The 23,741-nt window shown below is 40.5% G+C and overlaps 1 protein-coding gene across 5 annotated transcripts in view; it reads right to left on the bottom strand.

Moving 5' to 3' along the window:
* BMPR1B (bone morphogenetic protein receptor type 1B) overlaps window positions 1-23,741 on the bottom strand; it is a 353,771-nt gene that overhangs the window by 92,471 nt on the left and 237,559 nt on the right. For all 5 annotated transcript variants that reach the window (XM_048846945.2, XM_048846946.2, XM_075127534.1 and 2 more), the window contains one exon: window positions 6,535-6,725. In XM_048846945.2, the coding sequence (XP_048702902.1) occupies window positions 6,535-6,607 (73 nt within the window). In that variant the 5' untranslated portion in view covers window positions 6,608-6,725. The remainder of the gene's footprint in view (window positions 1-6,534; window positions 6,726-23,741) is intronic.

Below are 23,741 nucleotides of genomic sequence, written 5' to 3'. Positions count from 1 at the left end.
AAAGGTCTTAAAGTAGAATATCCAAATACTGTGGTTAGAAAGGAGCACCAAACAGTAGGCATTACATTCTTCAGTTTAATTAATGTACTTCACACGAGCCATATCAAATTATTTAGTCTTAATATCAAAATTTGAAAGTTCAAGTAATGTGGATATTTTCATTGTAAAAATGAAAAAAAAATCCCACATATATGCCTTTGTATTGTCTGCAATGAACTGTTTTCAGGATAACACCTACATTTAATATAATGAAGAAAGCAAGCAAGAAAGAGTTGAGATACAAAAATTTTGCCATTTCCCCCCACTAGGTGAAGTGCAGTGGAGATCAGATTTCGAGCATCTGTGATGCTCACCACAAGTTGCTTTTACTGCCGATTAATAGCTGGAGATTAATAGCTGGGAATGCCACATAATAGCTGTAGTATAAAACTCTTAAACACACAACCATGGTTATGTATTTAACAGCTGTGTCAGCCTTAACTGTTGAAACTTCCAGTATATTTTGCCATATGGTAACCAGGATCATTTTACACTTAAAAATTATTACTTTAAACGCATGTCATATAAATATACTGCATATCTACTTCTAAAGCAATATATTCTAGGGACCAATTATCCGCATGTTCCTTGATTCATCCTTCAGCTTTCAGGTTACTGAACAAAGTTGACTTGTGTATCATGACTAAGAGTTTCTGGGTTTTCAGCTGGGGAGTTTTACAATACGCTGGCTATGAGCAAACATTACAGTTTGGGAGGAGGGGGTCTGGAACTTTGCCAGACAACAGCTAGGCAGCAGGTGAACATGAGTTTTTTGGATCAGACTGAAGTACTGCCTGCTAACCCCCTCGGGCAGTGAACTGCATGACAAGTAATTATACCAAGGAATTTATATATTCACCAGATTGCTATTGTAATTAACAACTGGTTCCCTACTCAAAATCTCTGTAGCTTTAACACACATGCAGTACAGAACTTTCAGTCCTAAAGGTGGTCCCCTTCAGACCACAGGGATAAGTCTACCAGCAGGGAGCAATGCAGGGGTAAAGCCTGGACTGCCAGTGCCTACAACATACTTATCTCCTGCACTTCAATCCCACACTTTTCACAAACACTACATTAATTTTAATTCATTTTTAAAAGCAACTTCTTGCCAATTTCTCCACGGCTTCCACATAATGATTCAGGACCGGAGTGTGGTATATCCTGCATGCCCATGCAGAGAAGTAAGGCACTCCCTTATGCCCCTGTGCTGATTACTATCATCACAGGTATCAGCATGGATGAAAACAGCCACAATTCTCCCCACACTCCACCTAAGCGGGCTTGGGAGTGGTTAGAGCCTGGGCTCCACTCCCACAGAGTGCTGGGGTGGGATGGGGGGGGGGGCATATGCTGTGCCAGGTACCGGAGTGATGCAAGATAGGTCATCCTCTGGAGCAGAAAGAAAACCACAAGGCAGCCTGCAACTCCTCAGTCACAATCAGCTTTTTGGTCTGTTCCTGGGTCACTTCAATTATGCATTGCCTCCCGTACGTGGGGTTTGTGACAAAGCAACTCTTTAGCACATAACATATCTTTATAACTCACCCTGCACGGCAGTTATTTCTTACAACAGCTTTTTTCCCCCTATAATGATGAGCTGGGCTTTGTTAGAGTTATTGGGTGGCCTGCACTTTTCCAAAAAGACGAAGCTGTTTCAAGGAGAAGACTTAGCCTCTTTCCTAAGCCTCTTTCAGAAAAGTAAAAAATTCTTCCCAAAGCAGACTCCTTCGGTTTAAACGTCCACTCAAATATTTCTATGAAAGATTTTTATCAAAATTTTAAACTGTAAGTAGCACACAGTACAAATTCCAGAAAATAAGTTCAGCAATTTGAGTTGATGAGCCGCTTTGCCCTCCAATTCAAGATGGCATTTTGTCCCTCTATAGCAAATAAATAAATAAATAGTGTAATCCCAATGGGATACAGTCTGCTGTTAGATTCATGGCACAACTGCTTCTGAAATTAGCAACAGTGGGCAAAATTTGGCCCCAAATCAGACTAGCCTACAAATATCGACAGGTTTCAGAGTAGCAGCCGTGTTAGTCTGTATCCACAAAAAGAACAGGAGTACTAGTGGCACCTTAAGACTAACAAATTTATTTGAGCATAAGCTTTCATGGGCTACAGCCCACTTCATCAGATGCACGGAATGGAACATATAGTTTGACACCTATTAGAGTACAGAATAATCTTCCAAGGGAAGCAGTGGAAGCACCATCTCTTGAGATGTTTTGAATTAGATTGGACCAAACCTCATGAAATACCTGGCAGGGAAGAACTCTGCACCATCTAGATACAGAATTGTTTTTTACTTAGGCTATGTGTATGCTGCAAATGGAGGTGGGGCTGCAGCTCACACAGGCACACTCTCATGCTAGTGTTAATTTAGCTAACATAGCTAAAAACAGCGGTGAAGATATGGCAGCACAGGCTCTGCAAGTCCCATCAGAACCCTGGGTACATACTCATGTTGCCAGCCCATGCCAGGATCCATGCAGGCAGGTCTTCACTAATATTGTTACCCCACCAGGTAAATTAAAGCTAGTGATGCCAATGCGAACTGCAATCACTCCTCCAACTGAAACGTGGAGCTACTTTTACATTGTAAACTCTTTTTTGTTTTGTGGTTGTACAGTGCCTAGCACAATGGGTCCCTGATGCAAGACCGGGGCTACTGCAATACAAAATAAAAGTATAATCTTTATTGTACATGCCCTACTTCTATACACTTCTTTAAAGTATGTTTCCCCATAAACTACCCTGAGGGTGTATTTTTCACAACTTCAGTTGTCAACTAGCGTGTCATCTTTTCAATTTGTTAAAGATCTGGGGACAGATCCCAGCCCACAGAACAGACCCTTTTCATTGCTGCAGTTGTCTCTGCTTCCATATTTAAAGACAGAGGGCAAATTTTCACGCCTGGGAGCCTGAAGTTAAACTCTTAAATCCATATTTAGACACCTAAATAGAAATCACCTGATTTTCAAAGAGGAAAAACAGCTCTCATTGACTATGTCGAATTTGTGGGTGCTCAGCACAATTGAAAATAAGATTACTTGTCTAGGTGATTTACATTTCTATTACGGAGCCTAACTTACAGGCACCCAGGTATGAATATTTTGGGCAGAGACAGTACAATATTTAAATAAAAAGACACTACAATACAGTCTAAACCTTGGTTGCACAAGTGTACAAGCAATAAAGAGAGGAGGCAGGCATTGCAACACACAAGAAGAACACGCCCCAGGCCATCTCAGTTTGCAAGAATGTGCCAGCACCTATGCTATATGAAGGGGAGTATGGACCAAGGTCTAACTGAGGCATGGCTTTTTGGACCATTAAATAGGTTTGTGGTTAGAAGTTGAGTAGGTGAGTGAACTTGCTGTAATGAGCATGAGCACTGACTGACAAGGATACTTGAGGGCATGCTGCTCTTGCTCAGAGGAAAGATAACAGCCAAACAGTCCTCCAAAAAACAACCCGGCCTGAGATAGCAAGATGCCCCAAGCTAAGCATGCCGCTGGTTACTAGTCACTACAAACATTGTGAAAGCATCACCACTCAAGACAGGATTTGACTCTCATCTGGCAAGATGTGGCAACCACGTTCCTAATGTAACACTTGGATTCATAAATAGTTGTGCTTGTGATCTGGTATGAGGTGGTCTACTGCCAACACAAAGAATCATAGAACTGGAAGGAACCTCGGGAGGTCATCTAGTCCAATCCCTTGCACTCATGGCAGGATTAAATATTATCTAGACCCTGGGTTCTCAAAGCTGGTCTGCCTCTTATTCAGGGAAAGCCCCTGGTGGACCAGACCAGTTTGTTTACCTGCCGCGTCCGCAGGTTCGGCCGATCGCGGCTCCCACTGGCCGCGGTTAGCCGCTCCAGGCCAATGGGGGCTGCGGGAAGACGGTCAGCATGTCCCTTGGCCGGCGCCGCTTCCCACAGTCCCCATTGGCCTGGAGCGGCGAACCGTGGCCAGTGGGAGCCACGATCAGCTGAACCTGCAGACGCGGCAGGTAAACAAACCGGTCTGGCCCGACAGTGGCTTTCCCTGAACAAGCAGCAGACCGGCTTTGAGAACCACTGATCGAGACCACCCATGACTGGTGTTCGTGTAATCTGCCTTAAAAATCTCCAATGATGGCGATTCCACAACCTCCGTAGGCAATTTATTCCAGTGCTTAACCACCCTGACAGTTTGAAAGCTTTTCCTAATGTCCAAGCTAAACCACCCTTGCTGAAATTTAAGTCCATTGTAATTATGCTGTTGATACAATGAATAATTCCAGATTTTTATTTTCTTTTTGATTCATTTGTATCCATTTGAAATGCCCTAATAAGACAAGCAAACTGGGACTCTTATGGCTGGAAAATGGTGTGTATATATTTCACCAATCCACTGCAAGTTTCCTCTATTGATCTGTCCATGCCCCACATGCCCCTGTATCTCAGAATGTGTGTGTTCCTTGAGGGTCTGCCAAACAATTAAGATTCTGGGTGTCTTTTACAAAAATGCCAAGGATCTGGACCTGAAATATGGTCCATGTATCCAAAACCTATTAGAGGTTGCTTCAGCAAAGGTAAATGCTTTTTTTTGACAAAACTGCTATACTTTTTGTGTAACCCAAGAACCCCTTCTTTCCCCAAGAGTTCATCAGCGATAAAGAATAAGGACAGTTTGCATTTGTATCCCCAAACTTTAAAAAGAATTGAGGAAAAATAAAATGTTAGACACAAGCTCACTCACGTTCCATATTGGGCTGAACAGTTTTAACACAGTGCTTTTAACCAAGATACATAACTGCATTTTGAAGCTTCACCCTAACTTTGCAAGATTTACTCAATTGCCACACAGAGTTTTAAGACGTAAGATGGCTTCTATGCTCCATAAATAGCTTCCCCAATATAAACTGGAGAAGGGTCCAAATCACTAAGTTAAGAACCATATTCCAAGATAGTTGTCAATAGGGAAGGTGGGACCTTGAGCTGAACTTCACCATAGTTCAGGGTGTTGGGAACCAAAGTTTTATTTAGGCTCAGTGCACAGAGCAGAGTCATTAAATTAATTTTCTCCTACCAATTTCTACCTTCTTACCACACATCACATCTCTGAGAGAAAACCGACTACACAAAGGTACTACTGCTGTTTCTTCTGGCCATTAGGTTTAACTGTATCATGTCTTATTAGGGAGCCAGAGTAAGATTTCCTAAAGCACCAAAAAAACCCCAAACAAACAAAAATCCCTCAAAACAAACCACATGTCCAGTACTGAAGGATTGTAGGTGAGTCACAGAAAGTCTAACTGTTTAATAAACAGAAATGACTAATATATGGGGAGAGAGAAAAACCTTCCTTGTTGTGAATATTTATTTTTCTTTGTAGATGTGGTAGTCCGCTTGCTAGCTAACTGCTGCATACTGAAAACAATCAGCCAAAGAAAAAGGTCCAAGACTATCCATAAAATTATTTGCCATCTTTTCTGAAAGTATACTACTTCAAAAAAAGTGTCTTGAAAGATGGCATAAAACTTATAAGGAAAGACAGTATGTGTATAAAGCAAATTACCATAAGCACATTTATCTGCTATTAAAAAAACATTTTCTCAATTATTGCACTTGCTTTCATATGCAGTGGTATTGTAAACCCGTGAAAGTCATGTAGCTTCCTTATCATACTCTCTACAATGTATAACGCTACTGTGTCTTTGCTGTCAATCATTCAGAGTTCTCCCTTATTACAGTCTCTACTTACTGCACTTTCTGACCGGTAAATACTGCACTATTATAATTAGCCATATTCTTTATTTTTGCCTTTTAAAAGTAAACTATGAAATCTATCAGTCATATAATTAAACAAGCAAAATATGTTTCCTAATCCTTGTTTATTGATAAATCCTTAAATTGAGTGAAGTTAAGGAACAGCCTCTTAACATTATGAAATGTTCAAAGATAAAACTATATAACTCTATAATTAGTAATCTTTACCTGTTTTAATTTAATGCATTTGTTACAAAAAATCTTTGTTTTTACCTGAGCAACAGATTTCTCAAATATTGCATCAAAACTCTAATAGAAAACATCACTTGGAGTTGATATGTACGGCATCCCTAAAACATACTGGTTGATTCTACAAAAACTGTGTCTATCGAGAGCATCAATTGCATATTCAGGTCTAAATCAGATTAGAAAGTAATTCAGACAATTGCAGTCTCAAAAAAAAATACTTCTATTGTACATCTCTGTAACTACTGTATCTCTGTAACTACGCTTTGAAATTGTGTTTCCAATTCAGACATACTACTTACATATGCCATACAGGCAGTTAAAATACTGTACTTTCACAGACTGCACTGGGGTTTGGAAATTCTTAAGCTGCGATTCTCCATGCTAAACTTTTCCTTTCATAATAAAATGGAAGAGTTAGCTGTCATCTTTCAGCTCGCCACCCAGACATAATTACATTGCAGAACACTTTTCTTCTTACCCTCGGTGTGCATGGAGAGTAGCACGATCAAGGAAATGTGAAGCTGCCAGTTTGATTCTTCCAGCCAACCCATTGCTGCAGGAGAGTAGTGATTCTGATTTGCCTGTGTTCTTCTGTTTCTTTTTCTTTTCTTATTTCACTGTCCCAGTGCTTCGTCTTTGTCAGATCCTCGGACAAGTCTGCCAGCAAGCCTGAGAGGAGAATGTGAAAGACAAGCCTGTTACAAACTGGTTCTGTCACCACATAGACCTCAATTGATCACCTCGTGGGGAGGACAACAAAAGGGCAGCAAGGATCCCAAGCTGGAGTGGATTCCTGAGACAGGAGCATGGATTGACTGCCCACACAGGGATTTGTGTAAACTTGGAAGCTACAGCCCGAGTCTTTAACTCCCTCTCTACTTTACACACTTTACACACACAAAAAACAAAGCCCTGAAAATTAATATGAAGTTTGTATTCCATTTTTCAATGAGATGTAAGCAAACCCCTCTTGTCAGCTACTTATAAACTGTTTGTTTTATAAACTCAGCACTGCCTTTGGCTTTTGTTTTTAAAGCCACACCAGCGTTTTCCTGTGCACTTCCAATATTAAGAGAGAAATAAGGATTGCTCTGAGGCAATAACAGAAGACAGCTAAGAAAGATAAGAAATATAAGATACAGAATGTCTGTGTCAGCATACTGTGTCATTCAAAATGAGTTTTATTCCCCCCCCCCAACCCCGTATGAACAGTGATTTATCGGAAAATTGCAATAAACAGATTTTTTTAAAGGTCTGTGGATTCCTCATGTAACTGGACTCCTTTAAATTTATATAAATCACATGAAACTACTGTAAGCATATTAATGAATCAGAAATGCATACAGATTTCATTAAATCTCTCAACTGTGTTCCCTTGGTCACAATTGCAATGCACACTTTTGTATTCTGCTAGAGCTACACAGGCTACTCTATGTGTCAAAGTTCTAAATTACTGCTTTCTCCATTTTTATACAGATACATATTTATTTCAGTTTGTTTGTTTTTTATTTATACACAACTGAAGTCCTGGGGACAGATCCTTCACTAATATAAATTGATATAGCTCCAACAGACAGATTACACCCGCTAATGATCCGCTGCCTGGTTTTGGTAAATGGAAACAGGAAGCAGATGCACATACAATATGACGGTATCAAATATTAAAAGTTTGCGATCTTCACTTCTGAATAAAATTCAATAAAAACACTAAGTACTGAAAAGAGAATGTAACAGGACCTCACTAATCCACACACAACAAAATTAATTGATGGTCTCTCACCATCTCTGAGCTAAGATTTAATAGCCGAGCACTCTAGTGTGGGCTCATATTGGTCATATATATTTACACATATACTACAGTATTTTACAGTTACTAGTATATAATAATGTATTATCATTAATAATTAAAATAAATTATAATTGTCTAAATAAATGAGCAAAGTACATTTTGTGATGCATTAGTCTTGCTTTTTTATAGTCTTTGTTCACTTAAGACCTGATACTGCCCCACTTGAAATCAATGGGAGTTTTCTGATTGATCTCGAAGGGCTAGATCCTGTCACCCATACTTGAATAGTACCTTACTCCACAAGTCATCCCACTGAAGCTCTTCAAGCAAGGGATGATCTTTTGGTTATATCTTTGTACATCACCTGGCAAAATAGAACTTAGATCCATGAGTGGGGCCCCTAGGTACTACCACTATACAAATAAATAATCAACAAAAACAATGCAGTAAATGTTACTCAGTGTGAGTAAGACTAATCTGGCCCACTGCTGGTAGAAAAGACCCTTGCTGGCCAATTAAAAAAATCAAGTTATAATATTGTCTGCCTCCCAGACTTCAGCATGAATTAGTGACATTCTACTGCGTTGTATGTACTTTCCCTTTCCTATTTTTTTTTATTTTATTTTTTTAGTGACTAACTACATTATCCCAAATACACTAACAGGACATTCCAGCCAACCCCATCATTTTCCTTCATATAGAATTGGAAAGTACAGAGATAAAGAAACATGTATGTTTCCAGCCTCATCACTGTCTGTTCTGAGATTCGCTGAACATTTTACACCATTTTTCATGGGAAAAACATGATCCTACCTAATTTATTTTTAATATGTGCGTTTTACTTCAAAAGGCATCTTTAAAGTTTCTCTCCAGAGCTCACATTTCAAGCACAAGTGAAGCTTGGACTAATGGTTCATCAACTGCTGACATTTTAAACTTGTTTCTTTTACAACAAACAAACAAACTCACTCACTCATGAATATACCATGAATTCACCAAAAGTCTACAGAACAGCCCAGTCAAAACAGTGAGTGCCCGGATGAAAGGAGAAATCCAAGTTCAAGATTTCAATTGGTACACTATCCCTAAAGGGAGTGACTTGAGCTGTTCTTTATCAACCTCTTGGGCTAGAAGTGTTATGAGCTGCAGAGGGGTGTTGGACAAGGGTATTTTCGGGGGGAGGGGAGGTTGGTCAACAGCACAGTCACCATGAAATAAGCTTTTGTGAGCAAAGATGATGTCAAGAGGGGAGCGGGGAAATGGAGGATGGGAGCTACGGTACTATACTGTCATTAGCAATAAATGCTCCAGTTGCAATCATGTCAGTCTTAGAAGTACAGCTGTGAATTTGAAAGACAGCTATCAAACGGGAAGAAGCTAATTTGAATACTTGAGAATCCAAGGGGGACACATTTTTCCCCCAACCCCACTCACATCAAAAGGAGTTCCACATGCAGACTAAAGGGAGCATGTGTCCCTAAGATCAACGTTTAAGTCATGTTGGCATCCAGGTATAGATATCAACTCCCAGGGCTGCACTGGGAGAGGATTCTTGGACTCCAAAACTCAGGTTGAAGCTATCTTAGATGATGCAGCCAGGCTGAGCCACAGATGGAGTTGCAGTGGCCAGCTGAGCACTACCGGCAACCTGTTGGGATGGGCTCGAGGTAGCTGGACTGTCTGACTGAGCAACAAGATCAAAGATGCAGAAATAAGGAAAATAAAATGTTCAGAGAGGTGGAGGGCTAGGATGAAAAGCCTTCCTAGAAGACTCCCCAAAATTCTGGTGTCTCCAAGCACCATTAAGCACTAATCCACTCTTGCAAATCCCCTTTCAGTATAATTAAAAATCATGGAGGTTGTTAGTTTATCATCAGGGAAAAACGGATTCCTTTTGTGACTAAAACACAGGGTGGGGAGCCAGTAGATCTCTCTGTCTAAATTAGGTACTGCTAGAATATCCATCATGTGAGTTACATTCCAGAATCTGCTACGACTTACCCTGTGGCCATAAGGATCTAGGTAAGTGGCTCCAATCTGTGAAATATGAATATCATCATACAGTACAAAGGGAAGTTATGATGGTTGAGATGGGGGGAGGTCTCTGTTGGAGACCCAAATTTTCTTTGAATTTTTGCTCTTTCAGAATATTGGCTATTAGCAGTAGCTCAGGAAGCTGTTTATTTAATTGTATATTTTTTAATGAGTGTCAAGGATGCTCTTTTTGGTAGTAGAGTGCAAATCAAAATGAATACAGTAATAAATTATAATAATTACAGAATTTATTGACAGACTCTAGAGTTTATGGATCTTCCATTCAGTACCAGAGATTTAACTGGCATTACACACTTACCCATTGTACAACATACAAGCAAGCAAAAGCACTGCAAACTGCTGTGTGGTTGGGGTCATTATATATCCAAGAATGGAAAAAAAACTTTTCAAGATATCACAAATGTGGAAAAAATCTCAATTATTTCCACAGCTTGGAGAATGACATCATTGTTTCCATAGTTGTTAATGTCATCAATGGTCTAACTCTAGATTTTATTTCTTTACTGCCAATTATCCTATTATTTATACATTTTCTTATTTTTAAAAAGCCCTCTACCCATAAAGTAAAATTCCTTTCTAAGTGAAAGCACCAACCAAATGTGTCACAGTTGCAACATTTCATTGAAAGAGACAGGAAAACAACCAAGCAACTAAACGAGAGTAACCAAGCAACATCCACATAACTAGGCAGACGCCATTCCCTACGTTAAACTTGGGTTCTTGTTGTTTTGTTTCTTTTAGACAAAGACTTGCAGTGAATTTTTGAAAATAATTTTATTTCATTATTTATATTGAGGTAACCCCTAGAAACTCCAGTCATGGATCAGGATCCCATTGTGCTAGGCTAAGTCCAAACACAGAAGAAGGTCCAAGCTCCAAAATAGCTTACAATCTAAGTAATGGGCCCCCCTAAATGCTATGTTAAAGTTCTACCAGAACAGTGTAAACAGACTTGAAATATACTTAAAGATGTTAATTATTTACAGTGTATTAGCAGTGAACAGTGGAGCTCAGAGGCCCTGGTGATAGGCGCAATGTAGGTATCTAGCCTGCTAGCTACATAGGTGTTAGCAGTGGACAGAATTTTCCTCATAATTTGGGGGGGGAGGGGGGAGAGCAGAATTTGTTTTTCCAGATGTTGTGTTTAACTCCTGAGCAATCTTAACATTTTTATTTTATTTTTTAAAATTCAAACAACAAAAGTTGTGACGCGTTCAACAATTTCTGGAGGGATTTGGAGAGTTTTAAAAACAACACAATAGAAGTGAGTTTGACATGTTTCCCCCAATTTCTTTTCTTCCCACTCCATTCCCAACTTGCAGCATTCCACATCATTAGACATCAGCAACTCAAAGAAGAGAAGCTCATTTCAGCCACTCAGTGAAAAGACTATCACTTTGTTACAAATAAACAATCCCCATCCCCCCACTTATTTGAACGAGCGGTATGGTATTCTGAGCACGTATTCCTTTGGCTTTCAGAGCTCTGCCAAGGTTCCCCCTTCTCACCCCCACCCCCGCCCGCAGTACAGAAAGAGGTAAAAGGGGAGAAGGGAGAAAATCCCAGAACTTGTCCAAAGCACGCAGAGGATGATTTGTGTTCTCACTTACAGAGTATGACTGTCACTGATGATCTGCTTTCAGGCCTAGATTACATGTGATAAGGGCTGACCTTATTTGAGTATTCACACATTATGCACTCATGGAGAGCAAGCTGGACACAAAAGTCCCTCACATGTTCTGGGCATCAATCAAGCTCACAGCATGGAATCTGCCAAACTTTTCTTCCATTTAACTCAGGAGAGGAAAGGCTAGTCCAAGACAGACTTAATAAAGTTTAAAGCTGTGCCACAGTATATTTGGGGTCCATTGTCTTCTAAAAGTGAGCTTTTCGACAAATTCTCAGCAGTTACCACTGACAACAACTTGTCTTTAACAATTTGGGGGAGGGAGGGAGGGAGGGAGGGGAGAGAGAAGACAGGGAACAAAGGCAGAGCCAGATTCTTAAAAAACAAAAACCTCTTATTTCCAGCTGTTTACAAACAACTGAATTATTCCTCAATATATGAATATAGTTTTCATTACCTAGGATTTTCATCCCATATTTGTAACCTTTTCCTGAAAACCAGTGCATGCTTCAGGGAAAGACTGTACCATGATCATAACCAATTTTAACACTAAAACCTTTTATTGCAGGAAGACTGATACCTAACACAACATATTTTCTGTTTGCACTAGGACTACAAAAATGTTTTATCAGCCCTCACTTTGAGTACTCACATTCCACTTAAAACCAACAATACACAAACAGTAGGCAATAGGGTGCACACAGCAGAAGGAAATTGTCCGTATTTATAGAATGCACACATCAGCAGGACTCAAAGTGAGTCTAAATAGGCCAGAAAGTCATTCCAGTACTTCTATCATGGCCACATTTAGTTCTACAGAATTTAAGCTTTCACTTAAAAAAAAACAAACCTCTTGCCCCTATACACTGTTCATTTCCAGAGTCTGCAGGCAACCTGAAATAATAGCTTGATGAAAATATCTCTGCCCATCACATATTGTTAACTCTGGAGTCTAATTATGACAACGGGTCAATACTGTTTTCTCTTCGTTTGCAAATAATTTTAACAATAAGGTACAGCTAATGGGCTTTTCTGGCAAGGCTGGAAATAATTTAAATTAGAAATGAAAAAACGTATCCCCCTAGAGTCACTGCTGGATTGTTCCATACAGTGTATTTACCCATGCTTTCTCCAGTCTAATTTTAGATGTCCTGCATTATGCAGCCTCCACCACTTCCTTTGGGAGACTCATCCACAGCCTGATAGATCTCATTATGAGGTGATTTTTCTGTTTTTTCTAGGTGAACTTCTCTTAATTAAATCCCATTATCTCCCAGTTATACAAGGTAAAAACGGTATGAGGTGGAGACCATGGTGGGGGGAAGAGAGGGGACGGCAAGGAACCGAGAGAAGTCAACAGACCACTATGGTATGCACCCCAAGAAGTGCACAGAGGGAAGTAGCTATGAGGTACAAGGATATACAGTAGCCTCCAAAGAAGATAGGGAATGAAAAAAAGAGGACAGCCTCCAACAAGAGGAGGAGCAGGAAAGTGAAAGAGAAGCAAATGGATATCAAGATAGAGTTCCACCAGACTACTTCAAGGGACCAACTCAGCGAAAAAGACACTGCAAACATGTATTTTACATAAGATATATGATCATAAAATTCATAAATATAAATGTTATAGCATCTAAGGGCTTTAGTGTTGTACATGGCATGACACAGTTGAGTTACCAGAACTAATCATTCACAGTAAGGTAACATCATAGTTTTACACTCTCTCTCTCTCTCTCTGTTTTGTAAGAATGGGACACTTTTTGTTCAGAAATCTTCACTTATGAACAATACAGAGAACTTCGTATCACACGCATGAGAACAATTTTGTAAGCAGGTATAATTTACTCAATCGTAGCAAGGTATGAAACAAAACAAGGTTCAATTATAGGTCTGAAATGGAGTCGTACATAGTCCTGTACTCTGTAAACTTGCAGTTAAACCATTTTCAGCATTAATTCAACTGCTAACACCTACTGTCAGCAACAGATACAGGTTTAAAGCAGGAGATGGTATGGTAGCATGCTAATGAAAGATTAAGAATTCAGTCCAAGTGTTCTGCCTTGACTAAAGTACTCTTTTGAAAGCATTAGCTGTATGACATTTGGATCATGAGAATATAAGAAATGTTAGGTCTAGAAAGGGTATGTTTACAAGGGACCTGAGACATGGCTGCAGCTGGCCTGGGTCAACTGACTCGGGCTTGGGGGGCTTGGGCTGCAAGGCTAAAAACTGCTGTGTAGACTTTTGGGCTCAGGGACCCTCCCCCTTCAGAGGGTCCCAGAACTCGGGCTCCAGCCCAAGCTTGAATGTCTACACTGCAATTTTAAAACCCCACAGTCTGAGCCCCATGAGCCTGAGTCAGCTGGTGGTTTGAGCATTGGCCTACTAAACCCAGGGTTGAGAGTTCAATCCTTGAGGGGGCTATTTAGGGATCTGGGGCAAAAATTGGGGTTTGGTCCTGCTTTGAGCAGGGGGTTGGACTAGATGACCTCCTGAGGTCCCTTCCAACCCTATGATTCTATGATCTCTATGATCTATGACCTGGGCTATACGCTGGTGTTTAATTGCCCTGAAGCCCAAGGTTTCTGTTTCTCTCCCCCCTCTGGTGTGGAACTAACATATCAAAGATAATTTGAAATTTCAGTTTGTAGTTGTTATATTTGTAACGACAATACCACCCCCGTCTACCCAGCATTACAAATTCATTTGTCAGCTTCCAAGACATGACTGTTTTATAGAATAAAAACAAAATTTTTAGACAAGGCTGAACCACAATCTAAACTTGGAAGGGCAGAATTTATCTTCAACTTTGTAAAGCTAAAGCTCTTCACTAGGCTCACAGTATTTCAATGAGAAACCAACATCATAAAAAAGTGCCTGTTAAGAAAAGCTGAAGGAGCTCAGACGTCTATTCACAGCATTTTGTACTAGTTCCCAAAACCATCAAGCACATGTATAATCATTGAGGCCTGGAACCTGCAATGGGATTTGCCTGCACAGAGCTCAGGGTGGGATTGGGACCTATGTTTGTAATTATTCTGACCAGAATTTAGAAAAAAGTTATTAAATTTCCATTTGAACTTTGACTTATGGAAGTTGCTGAACTGACTGAGCTATGCCAATGTGCTTCCACACACATCATAAGGAGTCATTATCTAGGGGTGAATGGCTAATTCAGTCACCTTCCCCATTAGCTTCTTGGCTGAGAGTGGTTGAAATAGATTAAAACAGGAAAGGTAACTCTCATGCTCCAACCAAGGAGGAGGAAGAGCTATTGAGGAGTGTTTCTTCCTCAAGTCAAGGAGAGGAGGAGAACATCCAGCACTAGTTGTTCTCCCCCGCCTACCACGTAGTTTAACTGCTGCTGTTGAGACTGCCCATAAGAGCACAAGTTGTGGTGATTTTTGCAATGAGGTACACTGGAATCTGAGCTGAGATGAAGAAAAGCCAAATGTCAACGATTTCCAACCTCATTTGGTCACCAGTTCAAATCCACCTCGGGTTGGTAGCCAATTTGGTTCCTGTTTCTTGACTGGATGAGCATAGCCAACATGGTCATCAGCACAAGCGCCAAATTTCCTTGGCGCCGGTGGGTGCTCGCACCCCCCCAGCCCCGCCCTGACTCCACCCTTCCCTGCCCCTATTGACCCCTCCCCGAATCCCCACCCCAGCCCCACCTCTCCCCCAAGCACACTGCATTCCCCCTCCTCCTCCTCCCTCCCTCCCAGCACTTGCCGTGCGAAACAGCTGTTTCACAGTGCAAGCACTGGGAGAGGGGGGGGGGAAAGCAGGACACGGCAGCATGTTCAGGGGAGGGGGCAGAGCAGAGGTGAGCTGGGACAAGGGGGTGGGTCAGGGAGCTGCTGGTGGGAGCAGAGCACCCACCAATTTTTCCCTGTGGGTGCTCTAGCCCGGAAAACCCACGGAATCGCTTTTTCATTTCAGTCTGCTGTCTCTTGTTCCTGTATAACATAAAATGTTAAACAGGCAAATCGAGTTTACTTTCTCTTTCTTTATGTTTATGTTCATTTATGTTTACCTTATCATGACTCCTCTTATTCATTTCCTCTCTAAACCGTTGCAGGATTTTAAATCCTCCATAACAGAAAATCTTTCTATATCTCATTTTAGTCACATATCTCTGATTTGTTTCTATTTCTGATGTATCTTTTTTGGAACAGAGTGATCAGAAATGAACACAGTGTTCCAAGAGAGGGTGACCATTGATACATACAGTGGCATTTAGATATTTGCAATATCTATCTCATAGTTTATACAGACTAACATTTTGTTTGTCTTTTGACTGTGCTGCACATAGAACTTGCCACAATGACACCAAAGTATTTTCTTTATATGTTTACATTTAATTTAAAACTCAGGAATGTGCATGAGTATTCAATATTATTCTTCCAACCTGGTATTTGTCAAGGAAGAGTTTCATTTGCCTACTCACTTACCTTTGCTAAGTCTCTCTGATGTTCGGCATCTACAGTTCTAAACTAACTTTAATAACTTTGGTCATCTGCAGATTTTTCCACCTCTCTTTTCATCCCATTTTTCAGACCATTAATAAACATATCAGATACCACCAGTTCCTTATGACCCCCTTCCTGAATAAATATCCACAATTTGTGAGGGGCAGTATTGTGAGGGCGTGCATGCCCTCTCCTGAATATACCAAAGAGGAAGGGAGTACCTCTACCAGAACTTAGTCTTTTTTTGAGGACCCCCCTGCCCTGGTAAGATATATAGTTTAGCCATGGTCAGGATGGTTTTCTGCATATAGGTATATGTGGTTGGCATATATTAATGCTGAGGTTTGCACCCCAATCACATGCATTGTTAGGTGTAGAACATCCATCTGACTGGACAGGAGCAGGAAGGACTGAGACTCATGCTGAAGAGCTATAATTCTTAGTTATTCAGAACCTGCTCATGCTGAGTGAAAGCAGCCCTAAAATGACAGAAATTGGACACCACTTGCTTTCAGGCAGCAAGGAGATTTGGCAGCTGCTCTCCACTCTCCATCCCCCTTGCCTCTCTCACCACCTAAGTGCCTCAATTTAGCCCTCTGCCCTGGCCAGAAGAAAGGGTAGAAGCTCTAGGGCACAGAACCCGGTATAGTTCTCTGCCACATTCGGAGGTGTAAACAGAATGCACGTGTCCCTGGGAACTTTCAACCCTGCCCGACTCTGTGCACGTGCTACTCTAACCTACTGACAGAGACGGCTGCTGTACGACTTTGGCTTGTGAGATCCATCTCAACACTGACATTTGAAATATTGTGCCAATCTAGTATAAGTTTGGGGGCCCTTGAAACTTTTGGAGAAATGGCATTTGGTGGGTGTGAGTAATATGCAAAGACAAACTAGCGAAAGGTTTTTGAAAATTATTTCACCTCTTGCAGCAAGTCCTATCTGTTATTTGGCTTGGGGGGAGGAGAATTTACGATATTTGATATAGCATATTTCCATACTTAACTAGATCCTTTCATCACAATTTACATTTCAGTGTTTGATTTATTATTCCATGTAATACAGGAAGCTGAGAAAAAATCCAGTCAGTCGCATATGACACCTTTACTCACAATACACTTATAATTAAAGTACCTGTATATTTACAATGCTGAGATAGCCTGAAGAAGAGCTCTGTGAAGCTTGAAAGCTGTTGGTCCAAAAGAAGATATTACCTCACCCACTTTGTGTCTATCACTAAAGTAGCCCTGGAACATAATTTCCTTACATACCTCTCTTGCTTTCTGGTTAACATTTTGCCACTTTAAATCATTTTTCAAACTGTGCACAATAGTTCAGTTATTCCATTTGCAACCAAAATTACTCTATGGCCTGGGTTATGCAAAAAATTAGAATAGAGGACCATGGGGTCCCTTCTGGCCTTATAAGTGTGTGACTCTATGGAAGTCAACTGCGTAATGTACAAAATAATTGCTCATGGCTTTGCTGTAATGAAGGAAATACAATGCACATTTAAGTTAAAAATGGTATCCAAACAAACAAGTAGCAAATGCAAGTTGTGAAGTACCAAGAGCATAAACAGTATTTAGCCTGACTTAAATAAATATTTCTGCTGTTTTCAGATATTATGAAAATATTTAAAGACATTTTTTCCTCCACTGTTAAAAAATACTTTTGTATTATAATTGGAGGTGGGACAAAATCAAAACTTCAAATCAAACTTTAATCTCATCTGGACTTTAACACCAACTGTTTGGCCTACCTCTAATAAATACATTCAACTTTAAAGCAAACAAAACTATGTATTATCTGCTGGCCTAGTGAATGCCGAAATAAGAATCTCAATAGCACATGTCTCTTCAGCATCATTGAGCAGAGAAAGTAATATATCAAATATCAGATAAAAATTATTTGGTTTCTATTGCATGACAACTTTCACGACACTTGGTGTAGTTCTGGTAGACAAAAATGATTTTTAACAAAAATAATTTGACTGTCTCTTTAAAAAATAGACAGTTTCTTTATTTCCTCAAATTCCTTCACCTGTCCCCAGTTACACACACACACACAGCTGCTTGAGGGTTTTGAGACTTTTTGTGAAGTAACAGTTCATGATAATCTCATTAAATCCTTTCTAACACTTTCCAGTTCATACAGGATTTCCTCAGCCTGGGCAACTGCAGCATGGACTGGTTGTTTAAACAATCTCATTGCAAAAGAAAGTAAAACAAAACCCGACTTGCAGAACAAACCATGGCAGTGACTGACACAGTGCAGAGAAAACAGAGTTTAGTTGAAAGTGTGAAACTAAAACAAACACTGAGATGCAGAAACTCTCTTCACTGGCCCAGCTATAATACAGCATTAAAGACATAATCCCTGATATCTCTTGTGTGTGAAACAAATCAAGCAATAACTGTAGATCCCTTTGTCTGTGAATAGTTTTGTTTTAAAAGAGAAAAAACTTGACTTGTTAATTTATGAAGGACCCATATCAAAGTCGCAGTGGGGGACGTTATACAGGAGAAAAACCTACAACTGTACTCTTTGCTCACAAAAACAGGCCATATATATTAAACTGAGTAAGAGAGAAACATGTTTTGCAGAGAAAGAGATGTTGAAACCAGAGATTAAAATGGTCAGAGACATGACCTGAATAGATATGCCCTGCATCAACCTTGAATACAGCCTCAAAGGAATTCCTGCAGATATTTTCAAGGAGGGAAGTCCATAGACAGGATCCCTGGGCCCTGGAAGGCCTTTTCTGTGACATATTCAAAATGAGACATTTGGAAGGGAGAACAAGAATGGCCAGGATGCTGTCAATTGCGTCAAAGGGACAATTTGTCCAACAGACAATTTTCAGAATCCTTTACAAAAATATTTTAGAGGTACGATTACTACTGCTGTTGGATACGTTGACCATCCCATTGTAGCACAGTCTCATCTATCTAACAGTTTAATGAATGAGGCATGCTTCATTTAGATGTACTTCCATATTAAACACACATTTCCTTCTCTAACTGCCAAGAAATAGTATTTTCTGCTTCTCTGTCTACACTTATCCAAAAGAACCATGCAAATTGCATAGTTTCATGTTTAAACTATATAAAGGTAAGGGAGGGCTGGACCGGTCAGGGACCTGGTCACAGGATACAGAACTTTTCAACAGCTCAAATCGATAATAGGTCAGTAACGAGTGACAGTTTTTCTCTCTCATAGCATTTTAACGGCTATACAAAATCAGCGGGTGGTCTCAGTCTAGTTTTTAGCGGAAAATTTCAACAGTAACTGGCACCATAGCTGGCTGCCTCAGTAAAGAGGACAGGATTGATGGGGCATGTCACAGGACTGGGTCACAATGATAAAGCCATGTGCAGGAGCCTTTCTGTGACATCTGTTCCGTTCATAAATACAGGAGGTTAATGTTTAGGGATGGCCACCCAGGACCTTTCACCAGCTCTGTATGCAGTTTCTAAAAGTTATGAAGTTTTCCTTCAGAAGAAGTATTCAGTTAGAAAATACATCCATGGAAGTTGTACAAAATTGAGACTGCCAATTAACTTCCTCTTCCCTTACCTGATGAGGTGGGTAAGCCATCCCTATAGCTCTACCTGAAAAGAAACACACACCTATGGCTTAATCTGTTTATTCACCATTCAAAAGAATCTTACTGACTGAGACTTCACAGACGCTATGTGGCAATGAAGAGCCTTTTCCTTGCCTCCTACATAGTTATGATACCTAACGTAAGACAGACTTGGAACCAAACCTCAGCCATTGGAATTCTGAAAATCTTCCTTCACACTTCCTCTATCACAAGCCATCAGTATACCACAGTGATCTACGAGGATGAGGTTGGAGAACAGGAAATCAAAAGGTTACTAGATTAAGAGTCAAAGCTAAAAACATTATAATGTCCTATGAGGCCACTGATACGAATGCTCCGTTGGCTAAACGTTCGTCTCCAGAGTCAACTCAGACAAAACTAGTTGTACAAATCTCTAAGTATGGTGCAATAAAAATGTGTCTTCATCCAATGAGACAGGTGCATTCTGCCCTCAAAAGAAGCAAGCTGCAGTGAGTCCATGGCATGGACCTCCAAACTCACCCCAACCCAAATACCTACCTATGCATCAAGAGCAGCTCCACCCATTTATCTCATGAAATCACATTGCCTAGATACATTATATTCACTGATATGCTGGAGGAGGCTCCCAGGAGCTCCTTGCTAAAATTCCACCACCGAATATACGGAAAGGTGGAATTATTTCCCTACCTCCAGTGAATTCAACCCATCTCCAGCTATTGCAAAATCTTCCAAGACAGACAGGGTATATGCTTGTGCTTCATAAAGCATTCTTCTGAAGAGTAATAAATATAAATCCTGGTTGGCTTGGATTTATGGCTAGATCCTCAGCTGATGTAAACCAAAAGTAGCTCCACTGACTGTCTACGGGCCCTTCATCGCCATTGAAATGTGATAGTTGTCATACTGTTACCATGACCCCCATGAGACTAGAGACTCACAATTCTAAAACAGCCTAACCACTTGGACAACAAAACATTACTTCTATTCTATCCTTACGTCCCTTTCGTAATAAGGGACCTGATTCTACAAGAATCAAAGTATTGTATGTTCTCAACTCCTACTGACTTTAGTTTAAGGTAACGAATACCTCATAAGAGTCGATCCAACATTTTTGTTTTCTGCTTTAGTTTTGACTAGTGTGGGTGAGACTTGTATGTGTGTAAGAATGTGCGTTTAAATGTGCCAACCCAATACCCTGGATGCAAGAACAATGAAAAGAAATACATGACTCTAAACATTTGCAAATATTTAGATGTAAAACAAGGATAAACATGAGACACTAGAAGCCACCATGTTACTTTAAACATGCAGCTGGAGAGTGTCATTGTGACATAGGATTATTAGATTAAAATTAAACCTGCAATTATATAATATCAAATAAATAGCACTGCAAATAAAAGGAAACATGTTTCCATAAGAATATGAGTGGTATCCAAGTAACAATTCCACAATAATATATTGTCAATTAAAGAATTACAATAGACCATTCTTATTTTTCTCTCTAATGCTAGGTGAAATTAATTATTGTACAGGCAGCTGAATATTATTAACTTAAAGATTCTGTTCTTTGTCTTCACAGTAACTAGGAAACATTGGGAAGATCAGACCCTGATTCTATTACAAAAGAAACTGCAAACCAAATTTCAAAAATTGAGTTTGTCTTGTTGCCCTTTTATTTGGTTGCATAACCTGATGTTTGTTTCATGAAACAGTAATATTGTTCACTACAATTGCCATACTGGCCGTGGTGCAGTAGAGAGTATTAACAGCAGAGATGTAAAGATTGTTCCTAATTATCCTGTTCCATAATCTTAACAGACTGCCTTTGTTATAAAAATGATAAAATTCGCAAGATTTAGAAGGCAAGTGAAGATATATTAAGCTTAGGTGCCTGCATTAGGCACCTGAATCCATATTTTTGGCATCTGAGTAAGAGGTTTAAGGTGAGATTCTGTGCTGCACCTCTAAGACACACAGCCCACTACTCTCAGTCCCAAGGGAGGGAGGGGGCCTATGTTGGCTTTAAGCCACCTTGTCTCCTGCCAACTGCAGCCCCTGGTGTAACAGACAGTCCTAGGCTAAGTTCCCTCTGAGCTGCACGGCTGCGCAGCAGGCTATCAAGGGCCATGCAGACGGGGAGAGGCACCTATCCCGCAGTCCCACCCCGGAGGGCTGTGTGGTGAGAGAGGGCTGGGGGGAGTTCTCTCTCCCTGGGGCAGCCTGCACCCCAAACCCCTCGTCCCCGGCCCCATCCCAGAATCTGCACACCCAGCCACAAGCCCTCACCCCCAAACCCTCTGCCCTAGTCCTGAGCCCCCTCCCACACCCCAAAGCCTTCATCCCCAGCCCCACCCCAGAGCCCACACCCCCAGCCAGAGCCCGCAGCTCTAACCCTCTGCCCCAGCCCTGAGTTCCCTCCCACACTCCAAACCCCCTCAACCCCACCCCTGCCATACACATCACCTCCACATTGGTGCACATAACAAAATTCATTGCACACATGGATGTAAAAAAAATAGAGGAAATATTGGTCTTAAGGTCTGTCTAAACTGTGCCTGCCTGTCCCCAGCTGCCCACGGGCCTCAGCACTTCAGAATTATATGTTGAGGCTCTGCTCTTGATGCATCCTTCCCACACCAGCCTGCCCTCAGGAGGAGCTGTGTTGTACCGTGCCTCTGATGGTAGAATCTTCCTGCCAGATTCTAGGGCTTTGAGAACTTCTTTCAGCCACTCCAGTTTTTTTACTCAGGGTTTTTAAAGATGGTGTCAAACACGCTGAGTAATCATCATTTCCACAGACTTCAATGGGTGGTACAGGTGCTGAATTCCTCCAAAAATCAGGCCCTTTTTATGTAGGTTCTTTATGTTAGATACAAAAGTGTGAAAATTTGGGCTCCCAGGTTTTTATGGAATTCTGCAGAAGACCTACACCTACAGTCAGCAGTGACAATGCATGAAAACACAAAGAAATTAGAAAATGACTTTTGATATTTGCTAAATTTCCATCGGTATAACCATGTTTATGTAACTTTTGATCAGTCCGAAGATGAACATTTAATATGAAACATGCCTTGATATGTAAACCTGCCCTGAAAGAGAGCCAGCAGCACATTATATTGGTGAATTTCCTCATGAATGCTCACAAAATGCCTAACCCTAAGGTAAAAAAAGAATAAAAACTTCTCGATCTGAGATAAAGATTTATTTTCAAATTTAATAATAATTATAAAGGTAAATAAAAATAAAGCAAGAACCAAAGAATTGTTCCTGTTCTAGAGTATTGAAGGGTTATTTCTGAAATTGAAAACTATCAATATATGCAAATGTATAACATGATGAACAGTAATTTTTGCTTTCCATGAAAGCTATCTGCTCGACGTATGTACATGGTTTAAAGGACATTCCTGGCATTGTGTCAAGTCAAAGGCATCCCCACTAGAGTTACAGAAATACAAGTGCTCTTCACTCTGGCAGGAGAGGGCTCTAAAATGCGACTCCAAAGACACATACAGGACGAATCTAAGGACTACAGGAGTTCTGCTGACTTGTAAAATGTTTATCATGTTTTTTTCATCAAAGGGCAGGGACAGTTCTTTTGTTATGTATTTGTACAGCACCCAGCACAATTGGGTCCTGTGCTGTGACTACTAGGAGCTACAGTAATACAAATAATAAACAAACAAACAAAGTCTAGCAGGACTATCATTGACAATATTATCAATTAGGAATTCTTAACATAAACATAACAAGGGGGTTTCTGCTCCCCTTTGCTGTAAAGTGGCATCAGCAGCAGCAGCGTTCTCTTCCCCTTTCACAGCTGTGTGTGTATGTTACATGGCCAGAAAATCTTACTCTCAATGGGCTTCATCCCTTAATGCGAGTTCTGTCATTGACTACAACGGATGCAGGATTGGGCCCAGTTTGACTTAAGTACTCTATTCCATTTTCATTCTCCCAGCAAACCCAACTAAAAATACTTGATGGAAAAAAGGAACCCGGGATTAGAACCATAAGGTGTAATGCCTAATAAGAGAGAAGAATAAATTCATAGCCTATCTGCCAGCCCCGTATTTCAACGGTCCCTAGTCTACTGTAAGAGCAAATTCAGATTGCAATTATTTTTCCCGGGAGCAATTAAATGTTGCAA

This window comes from Caretta caretta, chromosome 4 (assembly GCF_965140235.1).
Source record: "Caretta caretta isolate rCarCar2 chromosome 4, rCarCar1.hap1, whole genome shotgun sequence".
Taxonomy (NCBI): domain Eukaryota; kingdom Metazoa; phylum Chordata; order Testudines; family Cheloniidae; genus Caretta; species Caretta caretta.
The sequence above is the reverse complement of the archived record's forward strand: the minus strand, read 5'-3'. Positions and strand labels throughout refer to the sequence as shown.